This window comes from Fistularia commersonii, chromosome 1 (genome assembly GCF_037954325.1).
Source record: "Fistularia commersonii isolate RoL2024-O1a breed Wild chromosome 1, RoL_Fcom_v1.0, whole genome shotgun sequence".
NCBI classification, from domain to species: Eukaryota; Metazoa; Chordata; class Actinopteri; order Syngnathiformes; family Fistulariidae; genus Fistularia; species Fistularia commersonii.
The window spans coordinates 4,183,852-4,208,884 of NC_141284.1; the positions used below are offsets into that span (position 1 = coordinate 4,183,852).

General features: G+C 45.3%; 1 protein-coding gene across 1 annotated transcript in view; it reads right to left on the reverse strand.

Moving 5' to 3' along the window:
• The window catches only part of nos1apa (nitric oxide synthase 1 (neuronal) adaptor protein a), a 155,712-nt gene that overhangs the window by 46,177 nt on the left and 84,502 nt on the right, over positions 1 to 25,033 (reverse strand). Inside the window, exon 5 of the mRNA XM_086144846.1 lies at positions 5,220 to 5,328. Coding sequence (XP_086000972.1) covers positions 5,220 to 5,328 — 109 coding nt within the window. The remainder of the gene's footprint in view (positions 1 to 5,219; positions 5,329 to 25,033) is intronic.

Genomic DNA, 25,033 nt, shown 5'->3' on the forward strand with positions numbered 1-25,033 from the left:
GTGGTGACGGAGGGAAAGAAGGGGGGGGGGATCTCATGACAGACGGATCGTTTCACTGAGATATAGATATTCAATAAATTGTGCCAAAAGACTAAGAAATCCAATTATCTTAACCAAGCAGTGCTGTGAATGATGTGGGCCCTCCTGGTCGGCGTCCGTGTCATTCCGTATCAGCAGCGCTCCCGCTCGCTGATGAATCCATTAATCCGCCGCTGAGCGCCGGCGAAGCTGGAACTTTTTTTTTTTTTTTTTTTTCTCCTCCGGGAGCCGAATGTGTTTGAACCGCCGCCCACGTCGGGGAGATAAATTCTTTGCACCTGCCTTTAAAATTAACTTAAACCGTCATTTTCGGAGGGCCGTAATACGCCCCGATCCGTAGATCACCCCCGGGGGCCGTCCACTTGGGCGATTTACGATCTGATTTATGATTTGTTCGAAAAAAAAAAAAAAAAAAAAAAAAAAAGAGAAGCTTCCTGACGGTTGGAGGTTTTTAGAATCATTGCCCGGCGTCCGTCCGACCGAGGCCGTAAAATGAAACGGGGCGCGGCATATGGCTGGAGGGCGTCCGTCCAGCGGCCGGGGACTCAATTAACACTCGAAACAATCCTTCCGTCGCATCGGGCAGCTGCCGGACGCAGATGAGCCCTCGCCAGACGTGACCGTCGGATAAATTGTCTCCACTTCCGAGGCGGGATTTTTTTTTTTTTTTTTGAACAGGACGAGGAAGAGAGCGGTTTTTAAGGAGGCGATGCTTACGTAGCCTCGGGTAGTAAACGTTTCCTCCGAGCTGATTGGCTGCCCTGTTGGGGACATCGAGCGTGGCTAGTCGTGGCAGGAGGCGGTGTTAGCCGGCCCGGAAATTCGTCGACGCACACTTTATCGACCCCGCATGCACAGGAGGCGGGACACCGGACATCAAGCCTCGCTCCCGACTCACTAGTCCAGTGCTAAGGTCGGTGTCTAGAGGAGACTGCAATGTTCCTAAAAGAAAGTCTGCCTTTTCTCAATCTGCCTTTTCCTATCAAGCCATCAAAGAATGGAATGGGCTTCCAGACAATCTAAAGAACACGACTGATTGTCACAACTTTGCACGGGCCGTTCGAAATTGGATTCTGGAGCACCAAACATGCTCACGCTAACAATGCCAGGAGGGTATTGACAGATGCCGGACAGATGACCAAAGTAATAATATCACAACAATAGCACTTTCGACTTGCAAAATATTTAATTGACTGTTTATATATTGTATAGATATTTTATTGCCTATCTGTATATTTTATATATATTGTCTGTTTTGTACAGTTTTATATTTGTATTGTCTTCCCAGGACTACAGATGGAAATTAGCTATGAGCTACAATCCGGTACAAACATCTCTGCCTCTGTGCTTGATGTAATTGTACACTGTCCTAATAAACTTCTAAACAAACAAACAAACAAATAGCGTCAGAAAAAACGGTGCAAGTTAGGGGCAACTTCAAGAGGAAAGGGACGATGAAGCCAAGTAATGGAGGAAAGAGCAGACAGCTGCACTAACGACCTGCTCTTTGTCCACCCTTGTCCAGAACCTAGTCTTTCAGGCTGGGTAACAGGACGTCGGCCAGCATCATCATGACCACGGGCGCTCCTCAGGGACGTGTCCTCGGCCTCATCCTCTACGCCCTTTGCACCCACGACCGTGTCGCCTCGCGTGAGGACAACATCATCCTGAAGTACGCAGACGACGTCGCGGTGATGCGAAGCATCGTTGGCGGTGACGAAAACGGCCAGCAGGATCGATACCCGATTGACTACCCGACAGAACCGGACGGTGATTCTGTGTTCAAACGACTGGGATCGCCGATACGTTTGTTTTAATACGTAAAGGAAAACAAATTCTCTTTGGTTAATGACGTCCTCTATGGCATTTCGCGGTCGAATGCAGCTTTATTTCCATTTGCCGATTTGGTGTCCAATTTGTAGGCTAAGTTCGCTTCTCTTCAATTGTGTTGTTTTTGGAAACCTTTTGCTCTTCATGTTGGCTCCCACTCCCACTTATGAACCAATGTGAGTTCTGATTTATGGCGAAAGTCATGTAAGTCCAAGACGCCCCTGTTGGCAACCTCGTGTATTTTAGCTTGGTGTCGTTGGGCAGGTGACGCGTCTCCTGTGAAAACACTTTCGTACGCCTACCGGCCGCGTTGAAAAGGGATCTGGGAGTAAAAAAAAAAACCAGGGGAATCAATACAACCCGGATCGATGAGCAGAATCAATGAGGACGCCAGTATTAATAAAAAATAATTTTCAATACCCATCGCTGGCTGGGAGAGAAGTACCACCTTGGGGAGAACCACTTTTGAAATCTTTTTTATTTCAATTTTTTTCTTTTGCTTCGCAAATGGCGTTGCTTGGCAAGCTTAGGATCCTTTATTCCTCAAATATATATATATATATATATTTCTTTTTATACGGTCGGTACTGAGTGCACTTGTGGAAAAAGCGGCAAACAGGCAGCTTAATAGAGTGATTATAACAAGAACCATGACTCAAAAAACAGCTAGGTGGTTTCCGTGGCGCAGCGGCGATGGGATGTTTAGCGTCGTGTTCCATTATCGGTGATAAGCAGCAGAACTTCTTTTCCTTTTGGGTTTTTGTTCAGGGGTCGCCACGGCGAATCAACCTTCTCCATCTAACCCTATTCTCTGTATCCTCCTCTCTCACACGAACTACCTTCATATCCTCTCTCACTGCGTCCATAAATCTTCTCCTAGATCTCCAATTCCAGCATCCGTCTACCAATATATTCACTCTCCCTCCTCTGTACATGACCCAACCATCTCAGTCTGGATTCTCTGACCTTCTCTCCAAAACATCTACCATGTGCTGTTCCTCTGATGGACTCATTCCTGATCCCATCCATCCTGGTCACTCCCAAAGAGAACCTCATCTTCAGCTCTGCGACCTCCAGTCTTTTCGTCACTGGAACTGTTTCTAGTCCATACAGCATGACTGGTCTCACCACTGTCTTGTCCACCTTTTCTTTCATTCTGGCCGGTAGTCTTCTATCTCATAGTACCCCTGACACTTTTCTCCACCCGTTCCAACCTGCTCGGACCCGTCTCTTCACCCCTTTTCCACACTCTCCGTTGCTCTGGACTGTTGACCCCAAGTACCTGAAATCCTCCAGCTTCTTGATCTCCACTCCCTGTAGCCTCACCGTTCCACCCAGGTTCCTCTCATTCACACATATATTCTGTCTTGCTGCGACTAACCTTCACTCCTCTCCTTTCCAGAGCATACCTCCACCTCTCTAGATTTTCCGCCACCCGTTCCCTGTTTTCACTTCAGATCACAATGTCATCTACAAACATCACGGTCCATGGGGATTCCTGTCTTACCTCATCGTCAGCCTGTCCATCATCGCTGCAAACAAGAAGGGACTCAGAGTTGATCCCTCATGGAGTCCCACCTCCACCTTGAACTCCTCTGCTACCCCCAGAGCACACCGCACCACTATCTCACAGCGAGCATACATGTCCCGCACCAGTCTAACATCTGTATCACTCTAGACTTCCTCATACAATACCAGACACCTATTCAGCCTGCAGAACTATGTTTTCTTATCCATCGCTTCCCCTTGAAGCTGCAGTGGCAAAGGCAGGTAGAACGCGCTTCCCTCTGATTGGAAGGCTGAAGTTTCAATTACTGGCTACTCCTTTGGAAAGACACTAACTCTGTAGCAATCTGCATTTCTCATAGCTGTATAACTGGTTATAATATATTCTCTTCAATAGCATTTGGCCGTTGCTCACCACTATTTATACTTGTATATTCTATAAAATTCTGTATATTCTGCATAATTGTTCATATAACATCTCTATATTATCCTCTCTGTAGAGTTCTATAAGACACCTGCATATTTATAGTTCCATCTGTATATTCTGTATAGTTGTTCATATAACATCTTTTTATTATCCCTTCTGTAATTACTGTATAAGACATCTGTATATTTACAGTTCCATCCGTAATGACCATCTGTTAATCATACTTATCGCTACCTATTTGTACATAATCGGCACATAATTATCCACCATACTCGCACGAGCTGTAAAAAACAAAAAATAATAAAAAAAATGCATTGATTCTTTCATACTGCATTTATCTGTAAATACAGCACATTTGCACTTCTGATAAGATGTTAAACTACATTTCGTTACTCTATTCTTACATGTGTAATAACAATAAAGTTGAATCTCATCTAATCTAATCTAACTGTTCTGCGTAGTGTCTTGTATATGTGTGTGCATTGAAACCAGAATTTGGTTCCAATCAGAAAATAAAGTCCCACACTTTGGGTTGTACATCTCACACACACGCACACACACACACCCACACACACACACACACAGGGATGACGTATCTACTGCATCACGGAAATTTGGATTTGACCCTTGTTTCTTTCATCTTTCTGCCTCAGCGGTTTCTTTATCCCACTTCTTTTTTTCCCCTCAAACTAAAAAATTCCTCCTTCCTCACTTACTCTCTCCACGTCGCCTGCGGGGGGAACCATTTAAAGAGGCCACGGCTTGTTTGTTGTGATGCTGAGTGTGTGTGTGTGTGTGTTTGTGTGTGTGTGGGGGGGGTTCCTTTTCTCAATGTTGTGTCTTTTGTGTTTGCGGTCAGGTTCAAAAGCCTTAAATCCACAGCATGGGGGGTGGGTTTATTCTCTCCTTCAGCGCCCGGCCGTTAGCGCCGCCACTCTGTTTACAACACCGCCGCTCCCAGCTCGCTGTCTGCCGGCGCTTATTATGGAGACGTGAGAGGAAGAGGAGGCGGCGCTTAATCCGAAAGCAAACCGAGGGGGGGGGGGGGACAAAAAAAAAAAAAAAAGCCAAAACATCGTCCGCGACCGACGACGAAGATCCGGCAGGTTATTTGTTACTCCCCTGATCAAAACTCTCGTCGCGGCAATAAGCGGCGTCTCCCTGTGATTAACTGTTATGTTTTAATTTGAATTTGAGTCAATCCTGCAGAAATACAACATTAACAAGTAAATTTAAGTGCCAGGCGGATCATTTCGCAAATTAAAAAAAAAAACCTTTCACAGATCGGGGGGGGGGATGGGATTTATGATCCCCGAAACGAAAATTTGAATGGAAGGCCTCGAAATGAAGAACCAGCTTTAAGGGAACCAATCAGCGGGCGCGATTTCGAGAGATTTAGACCCCGATGGTCACTCACCTTCTTCTTGGATTTGAAGACGTTGCATCGGAAGACGCTGCTCTGCCCGTCTCTGGCGATGTAGCTGAAGATCTTCAGGTCCTGCGAGTCGTGGGACACGTAGAAAATCCTTCAAAAACAAACAAAAAGAAGAGGTTTGGTCACACGTTTGGGGAAGGAAAAGAGAGAAATACGATCGGTCGAGTGACTGAGTCAGAGCCTGGAAGCCTGAATGGGTCTTAAGATGCGAAACGGGCGGCGAGCCCGTTTCGCCGGGGTTTAAATTGGGACATAAATACACTCCACGCCTTCGGTCTGTCATAACCCGAAGGCGGGAGAACGCGTTTTACGACTCGGTTAAAACAGGAAGTGAAAGTTGTGATTGGAGGAGGAAGGAAAGGAAGGAAAACGCCCTCGTAGAAGCGGTAGGTGATGGCATGTTTGACGTTGCCCCTAACCTTAGCACGTTTGCTAAGAAAACGCAGGGAGTTAGCATGACGCGGACGCGGCTTCCAGGCTAAATATTTTGCGCAGGCAGCATCTGAGCGACGTCGGTTCTGCAGCGGGTGAAAGGTGCAACAAAAACCTCTCGGAGGGTGAGCTGGAGAAGCGATGTAGCAAAGGATGTTTTCCCCTTTGGAATATTTCTTTACTTCAAGCCATCCGCCGGCCCCATGACGTCATTTAGGGTTCATTTAAAAAAAAAAAAAGTGCCGGTTTAGTCGTCTTCATTATTATTATTATATTAGATATTGTTGTCTTTGTTTTGTTCTGGTCATTTACTGTCCATATCCTGCTTCCTGCTTTCCTACCTGAGGCGATCAGACTTTTTAATTCCTCTCAGCCGCAGGGAATCTTAAAAGTCTTAAAAAAAAAAAAAACTTAAAAAAAAAAATCTCACCCACTTACTGTAAATTGTAATAATTTATCTGTATATATGTTCTTAACTGTGCAATATTTCATAACAGCTACATGTACAATATTTTTTCATACTTGTGCACTCCTTATCTTTCACTAGGTACTTAAGACACCTTATAGTTTATTTGTATTTCTTAGTCTCCCTTTTTTTTTCTGTTTATCCAATTTTCTACTATTATTTATTATTGTTATATTTTTCTTGTAACTCTGGCACAACAATTTCCTTCGGAATAAATATTCTTATTATTATTCTTATTCCGGGTGACGGTGGAGCCCATCCCAGCCGTCGTCAGGCCAGAGTTGGGGTCGATCCTGGGCGACGGTTCACGCCCTCCTCCACTCGTCATCTCCAGACATGCAACCATTCATCCCCTCATTCCCACGTCATCGACACAAACAGCTGCTCGCGCCGCCATGCACAGTTTTGGAGAATCTCCAGCCTGATTTTTGGACTCTTGGGAGGAACCCGAAAGAAGTGCAGACACGGGGGGGGAACATGCAAACTCCACAAAGAAAGGCGCTAAGCACTGCACATTATTTTGATTATTTGATGTTTTTATTATTACTGGTATTGGAATTGTTCTATAAAAGGGGTGGGCAAACTTTTTGGCTCAGGGGCCGCATTGACTTTTAAAATTTGACAGACGGGCCGGGTCACCACAAGATACGATACGGATAAAAAAAAATTCTAAAAAATGCATTTTTTACCAGTACATATCGGACTCATCCGATATTTGACTGTACATTTGCTTTGAAAATAAAAGCAGCTCGGTTTTGAAGGCTCTGACGTTTGTTTGCGTTTCATGAACAATCCGTTTTTTCCCCTCGTAGCTTCACGTCCAGCTCATTCATGTGTGTCGGTATGTCCACAGTTAAGGCTAAATAACAAAGCTAATCTGCGTCTTTCAGCTCAGGAAACGTGTTCTCAAGTAACTCCGAAAATAAAATAATCACCTCTTTGAGCTCCCGCATTCATTGGTCCAATCATTCAACCATTCACATCACGTTTGAATTCTGTACCGATTTTTGGCGGGCCGGATTAAAAAGAGCAACGGGCCGGATGAGGCCCGCGGGCCGGAGTTTGCCCACCCCTGTTCTATAATATCTCTGGATGTTGGTGTCATTGACGGACGATGTGTCACACTGAGGATAGTTGAATTCACATTTCTTTAGTTAAGTGTCGAACTCGAGAATCAGCGCCGCGGCGTTCCATCAATGTAATTGAATTTAAGTTTCCACAGACGCGCCGGCTCTACTGGATGATCCGATCGTAGTACATTAACGCTTCGTTCCTTACAAAGAAAAATGATGTCGAACTGAACCGATGGGACAATATCGGGGAGGAGAAGGGACACGACGGGTAGGAATTGTGTTTCAGGTTGACCGATGGCGGCGCAGGGGGGATAAACTGAAAACGGGAACGCGAGCTAATCAAATGCATTCCCAACCGGTACCCCTGAAGCGCGTGGGATTACCGACTTAAAAAACCCCTCATTGGATCGTTTTCATCGGTTATAAAGATCTGGTTGGATTTCTTTTTATTCTTAATTGCAGCATAAAATCATCTGCGATGTTACAAAATTGAGATGTTGGGTTTCTGGGCGAATGAAGCCTTCTTTCCTTCTGTTTTTATCAGATGGCTTCATTGATAGTGATTTATTTGCGCCTCTTCCAGAGGTCTGCGTCAGGAGGGGTATTTATCAGTCCTGCCTCGTAGACCGTCAAAATACCAGCCGCCGCTTTCAGCAGGGACCCACACACACACACACACACACATACACACAGATCGGCTTTTTATTAGCCTGATTATTTGTGCGAATGAGGAATGCTTCTGCCAGAATAACATGCCGCCGCTGGGAGAACCTGAAGAACGTGCGAATAATAGCGTTGCGAGTTCGGGGTGAGTGATGTGTTCGTGGCGGCGGAGCAGAGGCGGCCTGTCGGAGACGGGTCGTAACGAGAGAAATTCATGTTCACGTCACCACTGAGAGAAGTTTCCCGCCTATGTCATTAAACGGGCTAAAGGTGTTTGACTGTAAAAATGGATATGCAACTTACACCAGCTTCAGTTAGCTTAGCATATCAAAACTAGCAACACTCATGGAGAAACGCGGGTGCTGAAATGATAAAATACGAGGTCATCCACCGAACCCCTCCTCTTGGATCTTGTTAGAGGCAACATTAGCCTCCACAAACATCTACTGACCGCTAACGGCTAATAGCGTTAGCTTACATTAGCTTAGCCCTCTCCTCTACAGCCGGTTGCAGATTAATATCTTTTAGTTTGCTTTTCAAACCAAGTAAAAATAAAACGATTGCCATGAAATCCCATCGTTGAAATGGAAATCGTTCAAAATAAAGCGGTTAAAACGTCATCGAAATAACGCATCGGCCCTCTTAATTCATCTTCCCGCGTGGTTGAAGAAGGTCAGAGGACAACAAAAGATATTTCCCCAATGAAAGGAACCCGTCGCTGAGTTCAAACCGCCGCCTGCCGCCACAGCACGTCCATACTTGCTTTATCGAGTGCCGTCGCAAGAGCTGCACGCAAAAGTTACCCTCCGGCGGCCCGACAGTACGGAAAATGGATTGAGCGGAAAAAAGGGGTTTTAAAGAAAAAAAAGGGCATTTCAGAGGGAATATTCAAATGCTGAGTTCTGACAGCCCCTTTAGTCAAGACTCTTCGCTTGACCGAAACCGAAAGAGAGAAAGCGAGGATGAGCTTGGACCCTGGCCTCCCGGTGGACTCAGATAGTCGGGCTTGGAAAACCGTCGCGACTTAACAAAGGTGGCGGAAGCTACTTATCCCGCATCCTCGTCTACAGGCTAGCTGGGTTGCCATCGAGTTTCCCCTTTTCTTTCGGCTCTTTCTTTTTTTTTTTTCCATCCGTTTGCTTTTCTTTAAATCCAACGTCCTCCCCTTCAGCCGGACCCCCCTGTGATTACGACTTTGCGCACAATATGCATCGGGGGAAACGATCCTCTGTTCTGTTAAACTGTTGCCCGAAGAGGGGGGGGCGGGGCGGATGATGCAGGGAGCGATAAAAGAGAAACATTCGCTCGGCCGAGAGCGATGTGCGGAGGGAGGGGGAGGAAAGATGTATCTCTATCGAGCCCCTGGAAATGGCGAACAGCTGCCGAACACCCGGGTGAAAATGACTGATCGATGACCGATCTCGAAAACACGGATAAACATCTCGAATCATAATAATCGCAACGCTGCTATTTCTTAAAATCCCTCGGCGAGCCGTCATCAATCATCGGCGAGTCAGACGGGAGGCGCTTCGAGAAGAAGTAAAATAAATAAAAAAAACCATTGCGCCGGTGATTGGTCGATACAATCAATTTTAATTTAGGTTAACCTCGGACCTGTGGAGGACATGTTCAGACGCGACAATCCGTTAAGATTAAAACCCGCGTTCCCGTCTCGTCAAAAGCACGGCCGACAGCCGGGCAGAGCTATGGATTTAAGATCGGGGCGTCCAGATTAGCCTCGCGGCCGGGAGGCTAAAAAGTTTATGACGAGATGGATTTAAGAAGTTTCCAGCGTCACGGATCGGAACGTGACCGCGATTGAACCCGACGGTGAAAAATTCAAGTTGTTATGTAACTTGAACTTTACCATTCTGGGTTAAACTACGCTGAGTGTCTGAACCACGGCGAAAATAAAAAGTACCGAATGTGGGAAACTCACACGGGGGGACCGATAAGTCGAAACCTAGCGTGTATTCGGCCTTGGTAAACCAGATGTCCGTTGCTTAATCAACTGTCTGTTTTCCAAACAATGTGTTTTTCTCTAACTCGTACTTTTTTCACACGCTTTGAGAACTGCAGCTTTTACAACCATGCGGTTCATTTTTGGATTTTTATAGGGTCATTACGGTAGCTTCCTTCCTCCAAACTGTTTCGGCAAAACCCGCTCGCATGTACGATAATTCTTCAGATCAGCCATTTTGCGCTTTTCGCACACAACCCCATCATCTGTTCTGGAAAAAAAGCATTTGCGTTATGTGCCGGTAGTTGTGGATGTTACCGTGATTTATTTGATACAAAGTTTAAAAAAAAAAAAATCTTTCAACATCATAAATCCTGTAACATCTTGCTGCGTTAGTATCTCATGTTTCAACAGGGACACCTGACGCTTATAGGCACATGCAGCTTCTTTATGTACAATTTCTTTTTGGATCATTTGGTACCGGTCTACAAGGAAAATCTTTCTTGGTTCAAATCATTTCTAATATTTTAAATAATAATAATTTTCATTAGACCGTCCGGATCTTATTTTGAAAAACGTCTCTTTCCGCCGTTACTGTTGTGCCGTTTCACACATTAGCGACCGCATGCTAGCCCTTGACAAAAATGAGCTAGAAACAAAAGTCGAGTTTTTTCGTGAGGAAACGAGCAGACGATGAGACGGCAGAAGCGTCGCAGACTGCCAGCAAAAAGAAAGTTGCATTTAAAATAAAAATAAATAAATGAATGGAATAAAGTTACGGGTTCATCGCAACAAGGGATACACAAGCTCTGGCCCCGCTATGCATCATTTGGGGTGAACGGCTAGCTAATGAAGCTATAAAAACCTCAAAACTTTATCATTTAATATAGTGCAAAATGATTACAATTGCCTAATATAAAGTGTAATCACTGTATTCAGATACGGGTTCATCGCAACAGGTCATACGCAAGCTCCAGATGCATTATTTGCGGCGAATGGCTAGCTGATGAAGCTAGCTGTTATTATTTATTATAGTGCAAAATTTTCATGCATAAAACCGGCACCTGGTACCAAAAAGGTTTGGGACCGCTGTCTTAAAGGACCTCTCTTTGTATAAAAAAAAAACCCAACCTGCCTTGTGGTTTTTGTACTCCCCTGCAAACTACTCCGTGCTCTGCATGGCTTGTACCTTTCGCGGCCTCAAAATAAACATCCAAACACCTTTCTTTGTCATTCACAGACTTTCTTAAAGAAGCCTCCGAAAAAATTCCACAAAGTATTCGCCCACCCGCCTTGACTTGCACACGAACTTAAATGACATCCCATTCCGAATCCAGAGGGTTCAATATGACGTGGGTTCGACCCTTGCTTCTTCTTCTGGGAAGGCGATCCACAAGTTTCAGGAGTGTAATAAGGGACTTTCTGATTCCAGAAGCGCACTTATGAGGTCACACAGTGATGTTGGACGACAAGGCCTGGCTCTCAGTCTCCGCTCTCATTCATCCCAAAGGTGTTCTATCGGGTTGAGGTCAGGACTTGTGGACCTTGCTTTGTGCACTGGTGCACAGTCATGTTGGAAAAGGAAGGAGCGAGCGCCAAACAGTTCCCACAAAGTTGGGAGAAGGGAATTGTCCAAAAGTCTTGGTATGCTAAAGCTTCCAGAGTTCCTTTCACGGGAACTACGAGGCCAAAAACAACCCCAAACCCTCCACCAAACCTCACACTTGGCACAATGCAGTCAGACAACAACTGTTCTCCTGGTAAACGCAAACTCAGACTCGTCCATTAGATTGCCAGATGGAGCAGTGTGAATGCTTCGCATTGCACTTGCTGACGTGTTGCTTGGATGCAGCCAGTCGCCCATGGAAACCCATTCTATGAAGCTCTCCGCGCACTCCTCTTGAGCTGATCTGAAGGCCACGTGACATCGGAGTTCTTTAGTGATAAACTCTGCGGAAAGTTGCCGACCTCTTCGCACTGCGCGATTTTTCTGCGCAAAATTTTCCCCGGCCAAATCAAGACGGGAGAGTCAAACAGATGTTCCTCCTGAATATGCCACGGTATCCGGCATAACAAAGCAAATTTGCCGAGTTTGACCGAAGACAACATGTATGTTTATCGAAAGACTTGTCAAAGACAGAAATAATATTTGGGTGAAGAGTCCTTTATTTGGTGTTTGGAGCTTGTATTTTGGTTCACGTGGCCCAAAAACACTTCTATGTTCTTACAATCCAGCTGACAGTAGACTGTGGAATATTTAGGAGCGAGGAAATTCCACGACTGGATTTGTCGCACAGGTGACATCCTATCACAGTTCCACGCTGGAATTCGCCGAGCTCCTGAGAGCCACCCGTTCGTTCACAAACGTTTGTAAAAACAGTCTGCATGCCGAGGCGCTTCCCGATTATTTGGATGCGTGAGCGAATACTTTTGGCCGTGTAGCGAATCTCTCCTGCGCGATTATCGTCTACTTTCTCAGCCGCCGATTTGTTTTTTAAAGTCGCTAACGAAGTGAAAAGTGTCTTTTAAAAACGATATTAAAAAAGCTCTGACATCTTTCTGACGTCTGCTGAGGATTTAATAAACTTCTGAAGCTGCTGGTTTTTGATTTAAAAAGCCCAACGTGCCTGAATAACCTCCGGCAAGGTGACACAAGCACGACGTCACTGCCATTTGAATCGCCGCTCTCTATCTTCCTCCGTCTTTGTGCGAGCGACGGCTGATCGGTACCAGGTAAAACCATCCTTTCACTTCCTCGCTCAATTTTTGACATTTTAAAACTTTCAAGGATGCGCCGACGAACTCTGGGTTTGATCGACAGCCGTCCCGCTGTCACGTTTCGACCGAAACAAGCGCTCCTTTTTATTCCGGCTCGCTAATTATTCTGCCGGACGGAAAAGATCCGAAGCGTTTTCCTCCCGGGGCCGAGACGAGAAAAGCCCGGGATTAATTTTCCACGTTCCAAAATCGAGACCTCGGAGGAACCCGTTCTTCTCTGCAGTGACTTGTCAAGATCATAAAAGGGTGGAGGCGGCGGCGGCGGCGGCGGCGGCGGCGGCGGGTGGGGAGAGAGAGTGTGCGAGACAAAATGAAAGGGGGGAAAAAAATTGATTGAAAGCCCAACGTCTGAGGGGAAACCGAGACGGACACTCGAAATTAAATGAAGGGATTGGTCGAAGCAGACAAGGATTATGAGGGAATATTCAGAGGGAGGAAAAATAGGGCTGAATAAAGAACGGGGGGATGGCGAGAGAGTGAGTGTGTGTGTGTGTGTGTGTGTGTGTGGCTCGAGAGCCGGGCAGATAATTCATGACTCATTTCCAGTGTCAAAGTTCAGCCGAGCATTAAGTTCCTCCACATTGTAACCTGCGCTGTTCTCAAAGCTACGGAGGAAGCGGGATTCTGATGGTGAGCTACTTATACATGCACGCAGACGTGCACGCACACACGTGCAAGACAAGAAAACAACAACAACAAAAAAAAAAAAGCAGCCATCCACTTTTTTGCTGATGGCGTTCATTTAACTCTTGACGGATGTGGAAATGACTGTCATTGAACCGCGGCTCACCTTGTTAGCGTTAGCTCTTGTTGGCGGGTGTGTGTGATGCGGGCGGGCGGGTGGGTGGAGGTGAAGGCGGAGCTGGAGGTGTTGGGGGTCGATCGGAGTAATGAATCGGGCTTGTTTGAAAAGGCTCCGGTCATTTTAGCGCCGATAAATCAACCCCCTCGGAAAATCGAGGCCGCTGTAAATCAGGCGGGTAAAAGGGGACGCGCCGCGTCGGCCCGGTGCGGTCAGAAAGGAGGGATCGATAGGATGCACCTGTGTTTGCACGTGTGTGTGTGTGTGTGTGTGTGTGTGTGTGGTTGAGTGCAACAAATTTTAAAGGAAGCGATTTATGCTCAGGGACGAAAGCCAAACATGCCAGTGGTGATATACCAGAGGAGATTGAAAATCTTCAGTGTTTGACCTACACGAAAGATAATCTAATCTAATCTAATCTCATTGTGCAGAACAAACGCAGAGATCCATTTAAATTCGGGCTAATTCATTAGCTAGCTCCCTCAAGTAGCATGTGGAACGGGATTAGCAGGTTACCTGAAAACATTTACGTATTACAACTGATTTATTTCTGCGATAACCTGGCAAATGATAAAATAATTTCACAAATTACTTTCAAAAATGATCACCTGTAGCAGAATATGCGATGTTTGGAAACATTACCTGTGATTTTCTTTGTTCTTTTTTTGTTTTTTTATTAGTATACAATTCATATGTCATGATAGAAAATCTGGCCTATAGGGTTAATGACCATTATGCATTTATTTTATTTATTTTTTTTCCCCCTGGAATTTCTTGTTTCTTTATTAGTATATAAACATTACATGTAATGACTGAAAATCTGCTTTATAGGATTAATGACCATTATGTATTTTTTTCCATTCTTGGTTTTTCTGGAGTTTTGTTTTTATTAATATATAGATATTATATGTCATAATTAAAAGTCTGGTTTATGAGGTTAATGACATTTAGGCATGTTTTTTAATTCTTGTTTCTTCTGGAGTTTTTTTTATTTTATTAATATACTGCTCAAAAAAATAAAGGGAACACTTGAACAACACAATGTAACTCCTAGTCAATCACACTTGTGTGAAATCATAGTGTCCACTCAGGAAGCAACACAGATTCATTTGGACTTGTTTTAAGGACATTACATCAAAGTTGGATCAGCCTGGAGTTTGTTTTTACACTTTAATTTTGAGTGTGATTCCTAATCCAGACCTCCATGGGTTGATACAATTGATTTCCATTGATCATTTTGTTGTGATTTTGTTGTCAGCACATTCAGCTGTGTAAAGAGCAAAGTATTTCATAAGAATATTTCATTCATTTAGATCTAGGATGTGTTTTTTTAAGTGTTCCCTTTATTTTTTTGAGCAGTGTATATAAAAATTATATGTCATAATTAAAAATCTGGTTTATGGGGTTAATGACCATAATGTATTTATTTTCTTTTTTTTTGCTGGAATTTTTAGGTTTATATTAAGCACAATGTAAAACAAGAATAAACCCATGGCGAGCAGAATGCATCACGGCGGCGGTGCTCAGGAGGCCCCGCCCACTGTAACGGCTCTAAACCTCCTACTTCCTGAACGCTGCTGTGGGAAAACCCGCTGTTGAACCTTTGACCTTTGACGAGAGCCTGACAGTGACTCAGCTGGAGAAGAATATCCTCTCCACACACACGCACACACACACACACACACACGCCCTCCGCGCGCTCTGTTTGTTTTTGTTGTCAGTTCTACATCTAGCTCGCTTCCGAGGATTTGTTCTGAAAAAGCTTTTTTCCGAGTCAGTCTTCTGAAGAGTAGTTTTTAATTGAAGGCCGATGAGGGATCAGCTGAGGAAGCAGCCCGAAGCCTCTCCCCTCCTCTGACAGGTAAATTATACCAAAACAAAAAGCATTAATCCGCAGGCTTTTCCCGCAGTCCGTGTCCGCCGGCTGATAAGCGTGACAGATGACTTGGCATTCCGCGCCCTAAAGTAAAAAAAAACAAACTATGTGATAATTACTATTGGTGTTGCCGAACACAAAGATTCATCTCGGCAGCGGGAAGAGGATCCTTGGTAACGCCCGGCGTTTTCCGCCGCATTACCCTCCGGCGGCCCCTCGCGGAGCCGATTGCGCGGACGTCGGGGCCGAGTCGGATAAATCAGGCTTAATTACAACGTCGTTACGTTGACGAAACGCCTCGCCGTCTAACGGTCCGGGGGTCGGGAGGGTAAGAAGAAGGTCGGCAACAACGGAGGCGGGAACGGAGCGGAAACCGAACCAAAACGCAGAGACGGGGTCCAATCATCCGTCGGCGGGGGGACGCGCATATTTACCGGAGCGCATCTGAAGGTCAGCGGTTCATTTCAATCCTTTAATGCATTATTTATGTCCGCTAGCGTGTGTGTGTTTGTGTGTGTGTGTGTGATATATATTCATATGAAAACAGTCCCCACGTCTTTTTATGACAAATGAGATCGAAATCCCCTGAGCCTGAGGCGAGGCGGGCCGGCCGGCACAAAATGCAACCGCGGCGTGTTTTTCTCCACGAGATCCAAACCGGTTACGTAAACAACAAAAACGATAACGATCGGTAAGCAAATACAGGAAGTCCTCGGTTTTTCGGAGTCCTCGACCGGCGGCGTTTCGTGGGTAATGTCGCCATCGGCTGATAATTTATGACGAAACTCTTGTTCAATCATTCCTCCGTTCGCAACGTTAAAATTAATTTTGCGCAGGAACCGGTTAGCGCACCTGTACCGGCATCTTCTGCTGGTTCTGCGTTAGCATGGGTGACTGAGATGGTTCCGACTTATAGCGAAAATCACATCGTAAGAACAGAATTCCGATGTAACTGGAGGATTTTCCGTGCATGAATACAACGCCTGAGCTGTTGGGGTTCTGGACTGGCAACGGAGGTTGTTTGTGAGTCGAAACGAAGCAGACGTCACGATCCGGGGGTTTGACAAAACATCGTCAAAAGACCTTGCGATTTGCGGTTGACGGCGTTTGGACGTTCCGGAGATGTTCCAGTTTGGTCGGCGGATAATCTGAAGACATCCATCGGACACCGGCAACATCTGGACGCCGTTGGCAACAAATGGCAGCAAACAGATCGGATCGGCGAAAGGTGCAACACCGATCCGTAAATGGCCCGTGCACTGATATGGGTATTGATCTGAGGGGGATTGATATCGGCCCGTAAAGTGACCCATCGATCGTCTGACCCACGTCCGACCGACGGATCCCTTCTCGGCAGCAGAGGCGAACACGAGCTCGCCATGTCATTTTCTGTTATTTTCTGTTCTGTTTGTCTCTAAAATTGTTATACGTACACCTCTACACAACACTGTATCCTATTAACGTTAAAGATAACCAAAGAAATAAGGAATAACTTGCGAGAAAGAATAACTTAATTAACATAACACAGTGCTCGGTGGTTTACCGACGGTTGTTCGGCACATTTTCGCCGGAAAAACTCAAGCGGCTTATCAGCTTAATAGGGGTGTAACGTCTTTACGTTTATTTATTTGGCTTTTAGACGCAGTAAACACGCCGGTGTTTCCTCGTCACGGTGATGCCAAGCAACTCTCACGCTTTCCTCGTCTTCGCTTTCGTTCGTCTCATTATCTCCGTCTCTCATCGCCTTTCTTATCGTCCCTGTTAAATATTTTTTCCGTGGTGTCTCCTGAGGGTTTGGTCGCTGCATTTCGTAATCTCTAATTTCGTATCACGCTCTGTGCAAAAGAAAAAAAACCCTTCACCGTAGAGCTAATACGACTACAGGCATCGCACTGCCCAACTATTTGAGCAGCAATGCGTTTAAGGTTTTACACAAAAGAGACTCGGCATGTGGCTCTATCCAAATATTCCCACAGACTTTATAATTGCAGTGTTTTCCACTTTGTCTCAAATCCGGTTTCACTAAATATTTAAAAATGTACTCCTTCTGTCCCCTTTATCTCTTCTCTTTTTGTACCATAAAGCCTTTTGCATAAGAATTAGAACAAACAGACACGAAACAAAAAACATAAGACAATAAAACCCATTTGCATTTACATCGTAACCAAACCAAATATATTATCATGCGCAAACACGGTGGAAGTGTGTGTGTGTGTGTGTGTGTTTCTTCCTACAGGGGAACCAATACGACCTGATTTCAAGGGTGAAAGGGGGAGGAGGCGGCGGCCGCCGAACGCCTCGTCCATATTAAATGGGAGGCGGAGGCGATGGAGACGTCAGATCTGTTGACACCGAGGATTAGCTGCCTCCGTTTTCTCATCCCGCTTCAGCCGGTCGGGTTAAAATTCTGACCGCGTTAATCGCGTCCGATCGTACGGGTGGAGAGTCGCGTTCGATTTCTCGACGGTGGACTCAAACCGGGGGACGACGTGGGGGAGACGTCGAGCGAAATGAACGAAAATTCCAATCGGGAAGGACGAAGCATCAAGAAGCTAATGGAAAATGGACAAAAAAAAAAAAAAAAAAGTACCCGCTAATTGTTGACAAATGACCTGAAAATTAGCAAGAAATTCAAGATAAAGAGCATGAAAGTTGCCGGAACGCTTGGAGAAAACAGGAAAATACAGAAATAATACTGTAATTATACTCAAATTGTTGTAAAGAATCAACAGAAATCGACTTGAATTGAAAAGAAAAATCGGAAGTGGAGGGGATCTGACAAAAGAGCAGGACAGTAAATAAAACACAAGGGAAGCAAAAGGCACCGCAATTTATATTTGTTTCCTTTCGCCGGTCGACAAACTGTACCGCCATTTGTCAGGACGGGGATCGTCACGAAGATCGGATCACGTGACGAAAAGATTCGGCACAAGTCGCGCAAAATTTGTTTGGGATGACCTGAAGCTTCGACTCACAACCGAGTTGGATGGACACGAACAGTTAGAAATGTCGCAATCGGGGAATAAAAAGAATAACCGCTGATTGGACCAACGCTAGCGGCGAACTATCAAGATCGGGAAGTCCGGTCAAACATGGAAGACCGTTTGCTCCGACCCGCGAGGTCACAACGGACGTGCGAACCCATCGTCGGAATGACCGCCGCTGCCGCTTTAGCATGTCGGAGGTCATTCGTCGATCAAAAAGGAGGTACGCTAAGCTAACGGAAGGACAAGCGAGCTAAAATGTAAGCGGATTCAGATTTGTTACCTTTTATTAGAGAAATCAAAAGTCCCATGGCTCGGGAGTTTCATGCCTTGTTTAGCGGAGAAGCTCCGCACGGATAATTAAACAACTAAATACATGCTGCTTTAAATTAAATTACATTTAGACGCTTAACTGGGAAGGAAAAATTCAAGAGTCGGCAAAGAAATGGCTTTTCCCTCCTGGCACTCATATTTTCACCAGATAGCAGGGTTGCGTTTAGAGCAAGGGAGGGCTAACAACGCATCAAGTAAATTGAAGAAAATAAAAATTGAATTTTAAATATTATGAATTTTCTGGCATTTTATTTCAACTTTAAAATGAAGGATCCTATAAATGTGCCGCCATTATTTTGAATGTGATCATCCATAAAAAAAAAAAAAAATCAAAACAAAGGGAAAAAAATAAGGAGTTTCTAAATGCAATATTGATGGAAAATACTTGTTAAAAGAAAACTGTTAAAAAAGCAAAACGGGCCGGATGTGTCCCGTAAAATGCGCAGGTCTGGTTTACAGGGTTTGCCGGCGAGTGCTACTCAATTACCGCACAATTGAACATCACATCAGCGGCGATGATAAACCGAAACACCAATTTTGCTTCCAGTGAACACGCGGAACCCCGATAAAAGGTTCGGCTACGCGGCGCGGCGACACATCCAATCACTCGTGCCCCTATAAATCTCAACGAGAGGTTCGCCCCATTTGCCGTGATGCAATCAATCAAGATTAAATAAATATTCTTCATCGACGCGGTGGCGAACGGTGCGCCGGGGGAGGAACCGCTGAGTCACTCTCTCCGGCGCCGCGGCAACTCGCCGGCCTCGGATTACCTTTCGCTCAAATTATTCTAATGCGACGCCGCTGTTTAATTTATGCGCAGGGGGGATTCGGGGAAGCGGCGCTGGGAAATGACCAGCACTTAGTCAGCACCCGTCGCGAAAATGCGAGGGAAGACAAACCTGCGTCGCCTCGGTTGTTACGAGTAGAATCAGACGGGTTTAGAAATCCGTTGAAACAAGAGTCGACGGAAGAGCGGACACACACACACACACACACACACACGAGTTTGAACAAAAGGAAATAAGCAGTTTCCTCGTCGCGAGCCAACGGGGGAAGATGATGGCAGTAAATGTCACGGTGTGATAACTAGCTGATACGCGCCGGATACGTCAGCTGAACAGACGGCTAATCGTGCTAACATGAAACAAATGCGAGTGTTTTGATTAGTCGAAGAGTTTTACGAGACAACCGACTGCAAAGGCTGAAAACAAATGCAAATGAAATGGGATTTATATGATTGTAAATAAACATAAAAACAAGGTCACTCCTATCAACAGACGGAGGAAGGAGAATTTCAAATATGCCTTTAAAAGTTTATATCGTGAGACAGTTGAAAGTACAAAATAAAAGCACGGATACTGTATGACCAGCAATCAACGTCATCGTGATATTCTGCATATTCTGGTTTTATTTTGAAATCCCCCCCGTTTTTGGGGGAAATTGGGGGAAATGTTGCTTGCAGAATAAAGTGAAGAAGAATAAAAAGAGAATTCTACAAAAAAAATTCACAAATAAAATAGCGAATAATAAAAATGAAATAAATAAAAAAAAAAAATCAAAAGAAATACCGTAATTTCCGGACGATAAGCCGCGACTTTTTTCACGTAAACAACGATGCGGCTAATATATGGACTTTGGGTGGGGGACGCTAACGAGCTTCACGCCGCTAAAAACGTTTATCCTCGTCACATCGGACCGATGAAATGACCGGGAAATTCTGAGTCCGTTCAACTCCGACACCGAAGAAGACGACTTTGACGGTTTTAGTGCGCAGGAGGAAGCCCGAGATAGCGATCGGCTAGCCGGTGCGGCTTATATTGAGGTGCGCTCAATAGTCCGGAAATTACGGTACATAAAAATAAGATTAGAGGTATGCAAATATGTATTTACAAGTACACGCATATGATTGCATGTAGTATTTATGCGTATAAATGAGCGTTACTGCGCAGAATTATTGCACACGATGACTCCAACGCCGGCGTCTGAGGAATGATAAGGCTCGACGTCTGCCGGTGTCATTGTGTCGATCAAAACAGTGAAGTGATAGTGCTCCAAAAGAGGTTCAGGTCTGGACATAAAGGTCATGGTTGTGACTCCGCCCCTTTTAGCAAGGACGCCATACCGGGAGGCGGCGGAGAGTCTGAAATGAAGGGTCTCCATCTTCATCTCCATAATGTAAGAGGGCTTTAAGGCAGCAGGACGGCCCACCGGCGTCGGAGGGGATGAATAAATGTGGGCCCGACAAACCGAGACACTTTTGTTCTTGGCGAGAGCAATCTCTTTAAGTGTCAGCGAGAGCTATAACGGCGCTCCGTCCCCCCGCCGTCAGGCGCCGATCAATATTCCGAAAGGGGGCCGTGAATTCGTCGGGCGGCTCCTCTGAATGGGGGGGTTATTAGGATGTGGGGAAACTAAAAAAGGTGTGAGGAAAAAAAAAAAAAAAAGCGCTGCCTTGCCGTTTCCCTACCGGTCGGCGCCGTTTCCGGCGAGCTGCGGCGCCACAACTCACAATTAAAGGTCATTTCAGACGCGGCGGAACTAATGCGGCCGCAGTTTGGCCGCCTCGCTGCGGGCTAATGTAACGTAACTGTTTTACTTCAGCGTTCGCCATGTTGTGCGGGCGGTGAACTGAGCAGAGAGTGTGGGAGGACATTTTTTTTTTGTTACACTATAAGTGAAGATACTTTCCATGAGTTTAAAGCGAGGGGAATCAAAAGGAGCACGACGACCTCCAACAGGGTGACGTATTGTGCCCAATACCTCGATCGCAAAGGTAGTGTGTGTAGATCGCATGGCGTTAAAACGTAGACGTCATCCGATCATCTTCTCTATGAAATTTGAAGATGTCGGTGTGTCCAATCCGACCTTTTCTGACACAGGCGTCGCAGCCCATGTGCACGTAATGGCGTGATCTCGCAAGCTAGCGAGTTAGCCTCCAATTTATGTCTCCTAAACTTATGGGTATGAAATTGAATGGGGGAGCTGGACCAAGTAAAAAGACTAAAACGTGTCACTTCCATACGGAATGGGAGGCGGATTTTTTATTTTATTTTTTATTTTATTATGTCAAAGTGCGCTCGCTTCATCTGCCCGTCTGCCATCACTTTACCGAAAATGGGAAATGCGGAGCGTCATTTTCAGACCGTTCATAAAAACGACGACATCGACTTCCCTCCGAAAAGTGAGGCGAAAAGGAGAAAGGTGAAGGAATTAAAAACCCCGGCTGTCAGGACGGCAGTCATTTTTCTCAGTTAACTTCAACTATGCTGTTAACTCCATTCAAGTCATCAGAATCAGGTATTTACCAAAAAAGTACTCTGTTGTAGTGTGCCATAAGAGTTCATGCAGTTATGCAAGATCCAGACATGTATTGTGTTAAGTATGATCAGTAGATATACAAACAAATATATATTCATCATTTTCACATGGTCACTCGAAAGTAGCTCACAAGGCGAAAAACTCAACTTCCTGTGAAACTTCAAGAGCGACGGAACAGGTGAACGTGACAGGAAATGTCATTTTAGTTTCCTGCCCCCGGGGGGGGGGGAAACTAAATGTCTGCTGGAGGAAAAGAGCTGGGGATGAAGATGGGACGCACCCTCAGGAAGCTAATATGGTCTCTATTATCTCAGAGTGGAACCCTCCGGCGGCCAGGGGAGGAAAAGGAGAAGATACCCGGGAGGAGGACGAGCACTGAGCGAACTTGTCCCCAAACTTAGCAAGATGGAAAACACCTGTCAGGCAGGAAGTTGATGGATTTTGGATGGCGAGACCGTGTCGGATGAAACGGTGGTATTACCAAGAAAAAAGGGGATGAAAACAGGAAGGAAGAATTCTGGAATAGATGACGAGACCCACTTTTACAAGTGATTTTCGTCCCCCTGCTCAGTTTGGTTTGGTCCAGTCGACTCACGATCTGGGTTTGGATGGGGTCGGTCCTGGACAACAATCACATACAAGAGTTCTGGGAAGTCTAAGAAGATTTGTTTTATAGTTCTGGAGGACCTCGGCCCCGACGGACAAAGAGCCGATCTGGATCACCAAGTTTTTTTTCCTCCACCGTCAGAACCAAAGAGCACGGATTCTTGTCAAAATCTTCTTTTCGTGGCAACTGGACTTGAATTTCAACTCGGAGACGTTTCACAGCTCAGTTCTGAACTGAAGAAGCCTCTGGGATGAGGGGTGAAGAAATTCAAGTCCAGTTGCCACGACCAGAACATTTTTAAAAGAATTCACCATGACCCGGACGACTGAGAACCTCAACAGAGAGAGTACAGAGTTTAACCTCAAATTTTATTATCTCTCAAAGTGTCTTTCTACTCTCAGACTCCTAGCACGATGCTAACTCCTCTCCTGTCTCTAAGGGTGGGACACAAGATATTACAATTGGCTGTTCTGGCACGTTATTTTGTTGAAATCCAGTTGTACCTGCTATCAGTGATGGAGACGCCGCCTCCTTCCTTCTGCTCGCTGAGATTTTCTTTTTTTTATTAATTAGATTAATCAAACGTGTCCTTCCTGAACAAATTATTATTCCCCCCAAAATGCCACGGAGGAGGCGTTGAATAATTGAAAGAACGGGGCTTTTTGTAAAACATTAGAATGTCACACCGAAGTTGACCTTTCCAGCAGGAAATGTCATTCAATTGTGGTTTAACGCATTGGAGGAAAAGCTCCGATCCCCCAAACTTGGCCGCGGCTTATATTTGACCGCCGGCGAAAGTTTAGACCACATTCCTTCAGGGATGTTTGCGATGCAAAGCCCAGGGGGTGGGGGGAGGTCAAAAGACTGGATGTTTAGTTTTTTGAACAAACCCTATTTTGCTGACCATAAGGTGCATTATCAAAATATTATTTCATACATAAGTTAGAGACGCTTCTACCTGCTGTTCTCTGTTCAATAACCCACTGTTCAATTTAACTGTGGCCATCTGGCTTCGTTCCCTCGGAAACTCTGTTTGGTTTTCTTCTCTGCTTGCTTCCTCCGCTTCCGTACCGTTAATTCATTAATGTTGAATTCTTTCGCAGCTGCTCTATTCCCATGATCATGAAATGTACAGTAACGTCGTGATGAAGCACAGTATGTAGTGCCAGGGGTAGTGGACACTTGAAGTTAGTGTGAGGTTGGAACAATGTTGTATTCCGGCACTACATGATTAGTCATCTAATGTTGTCTGACGTTGCGACCTGTAGTCAACCAAGGTCCGACTTTAATAAAACGTCCCCGTGTCAGGTGGAACAGTCCGACAATCAATCAAGCGGAGCGGCTTCGTCGCTTACCAGAGTCGCACTGAAACATTTTGAAACATTTTTGATTTTTGAGCGCAGTGTACCACATGAAATTGGTTCGAGGTCAACAAGATTTCATACATAAGGCGCACTGGATTATAAGGCGCATGGCTGGTGATTTTTGAGAAAATGTAAGGATTTTAAGTGCACCTTATAGTACCAAAAATACAGGAAGTCTTGAAAATCGTTGACAAGCAAGTTGGTCGCTAAGCAGAAACCGCAACAGGAAGTGGTATCAAATTTTATTTATTATCAATGCTGCTTGGGAGGCATCGGGAGGAGCGGAGCCTATGCTGGCTGTGATTGGGCGAGAGGCATGGTTCTGGACCAATCACCAGTCGATTACTGTGCCACATAAAGAGTCATACAACCATGCACCAGTATGGCCAATTGAGGGTCTTCAGAGAACCTAAAGCATGTTTTTGGGCTGTTCCTGGAGAACCCAGAGGAAGCCCGCGGGCACTCCACAAAGAAAAGGAATATAAGTGTCTTGTTGTGGGGCAGAGGCGCAAACCACGGCGCTGCCCTGACGTCCAAATTTCCACGGAAATACTAAGCGCTTCAGTTCCTTCCCTTCAAAATCCCCTCGTCAGTCTTTCCAGACCCGTCCCGATCAAGATGAGGGAGCGATAACACTAATAAGCTGAGATGCAAGCAGACATCGAAAAAAAGGAAACAGGAAAAAAGTAATAATGAAGCCTCGGATAAGCTAATGACTATCCTGAGTAAGATCATACCAACGATTAAATGCAAAAATGGCAGGTGCTGCTTTCAGGAGAAAGACAGAATCTCTTTGAAAGTAATGGAAAAAAAATAAAATGAATAAGCTAAAGCGGACGCGGCTTTGTTTATCATTTCCTTGTATTTTTCAGCGACGGGTGTGAAGACCCTGCAGTGCGAAAAGGATCACGTCTGCATGACAAGCGGTCGGAGACGGCGGTCCGGCTTCTCCTTCCCCGAGACGCAACGGGTGTTCCGGTTCGGAGGCCCGATGGCAACCCAACATCCGACGAGTCTTTTTAAATTCTTTGGATGGCACTGTTTTGTTTTTCTTTCCACATTGACAGTCAAGGGAAAAACAAATCATCGCTGCTTTCGGACAGAGGAGTTCAAAGAGCTGTTCGGCTTGAATTATTT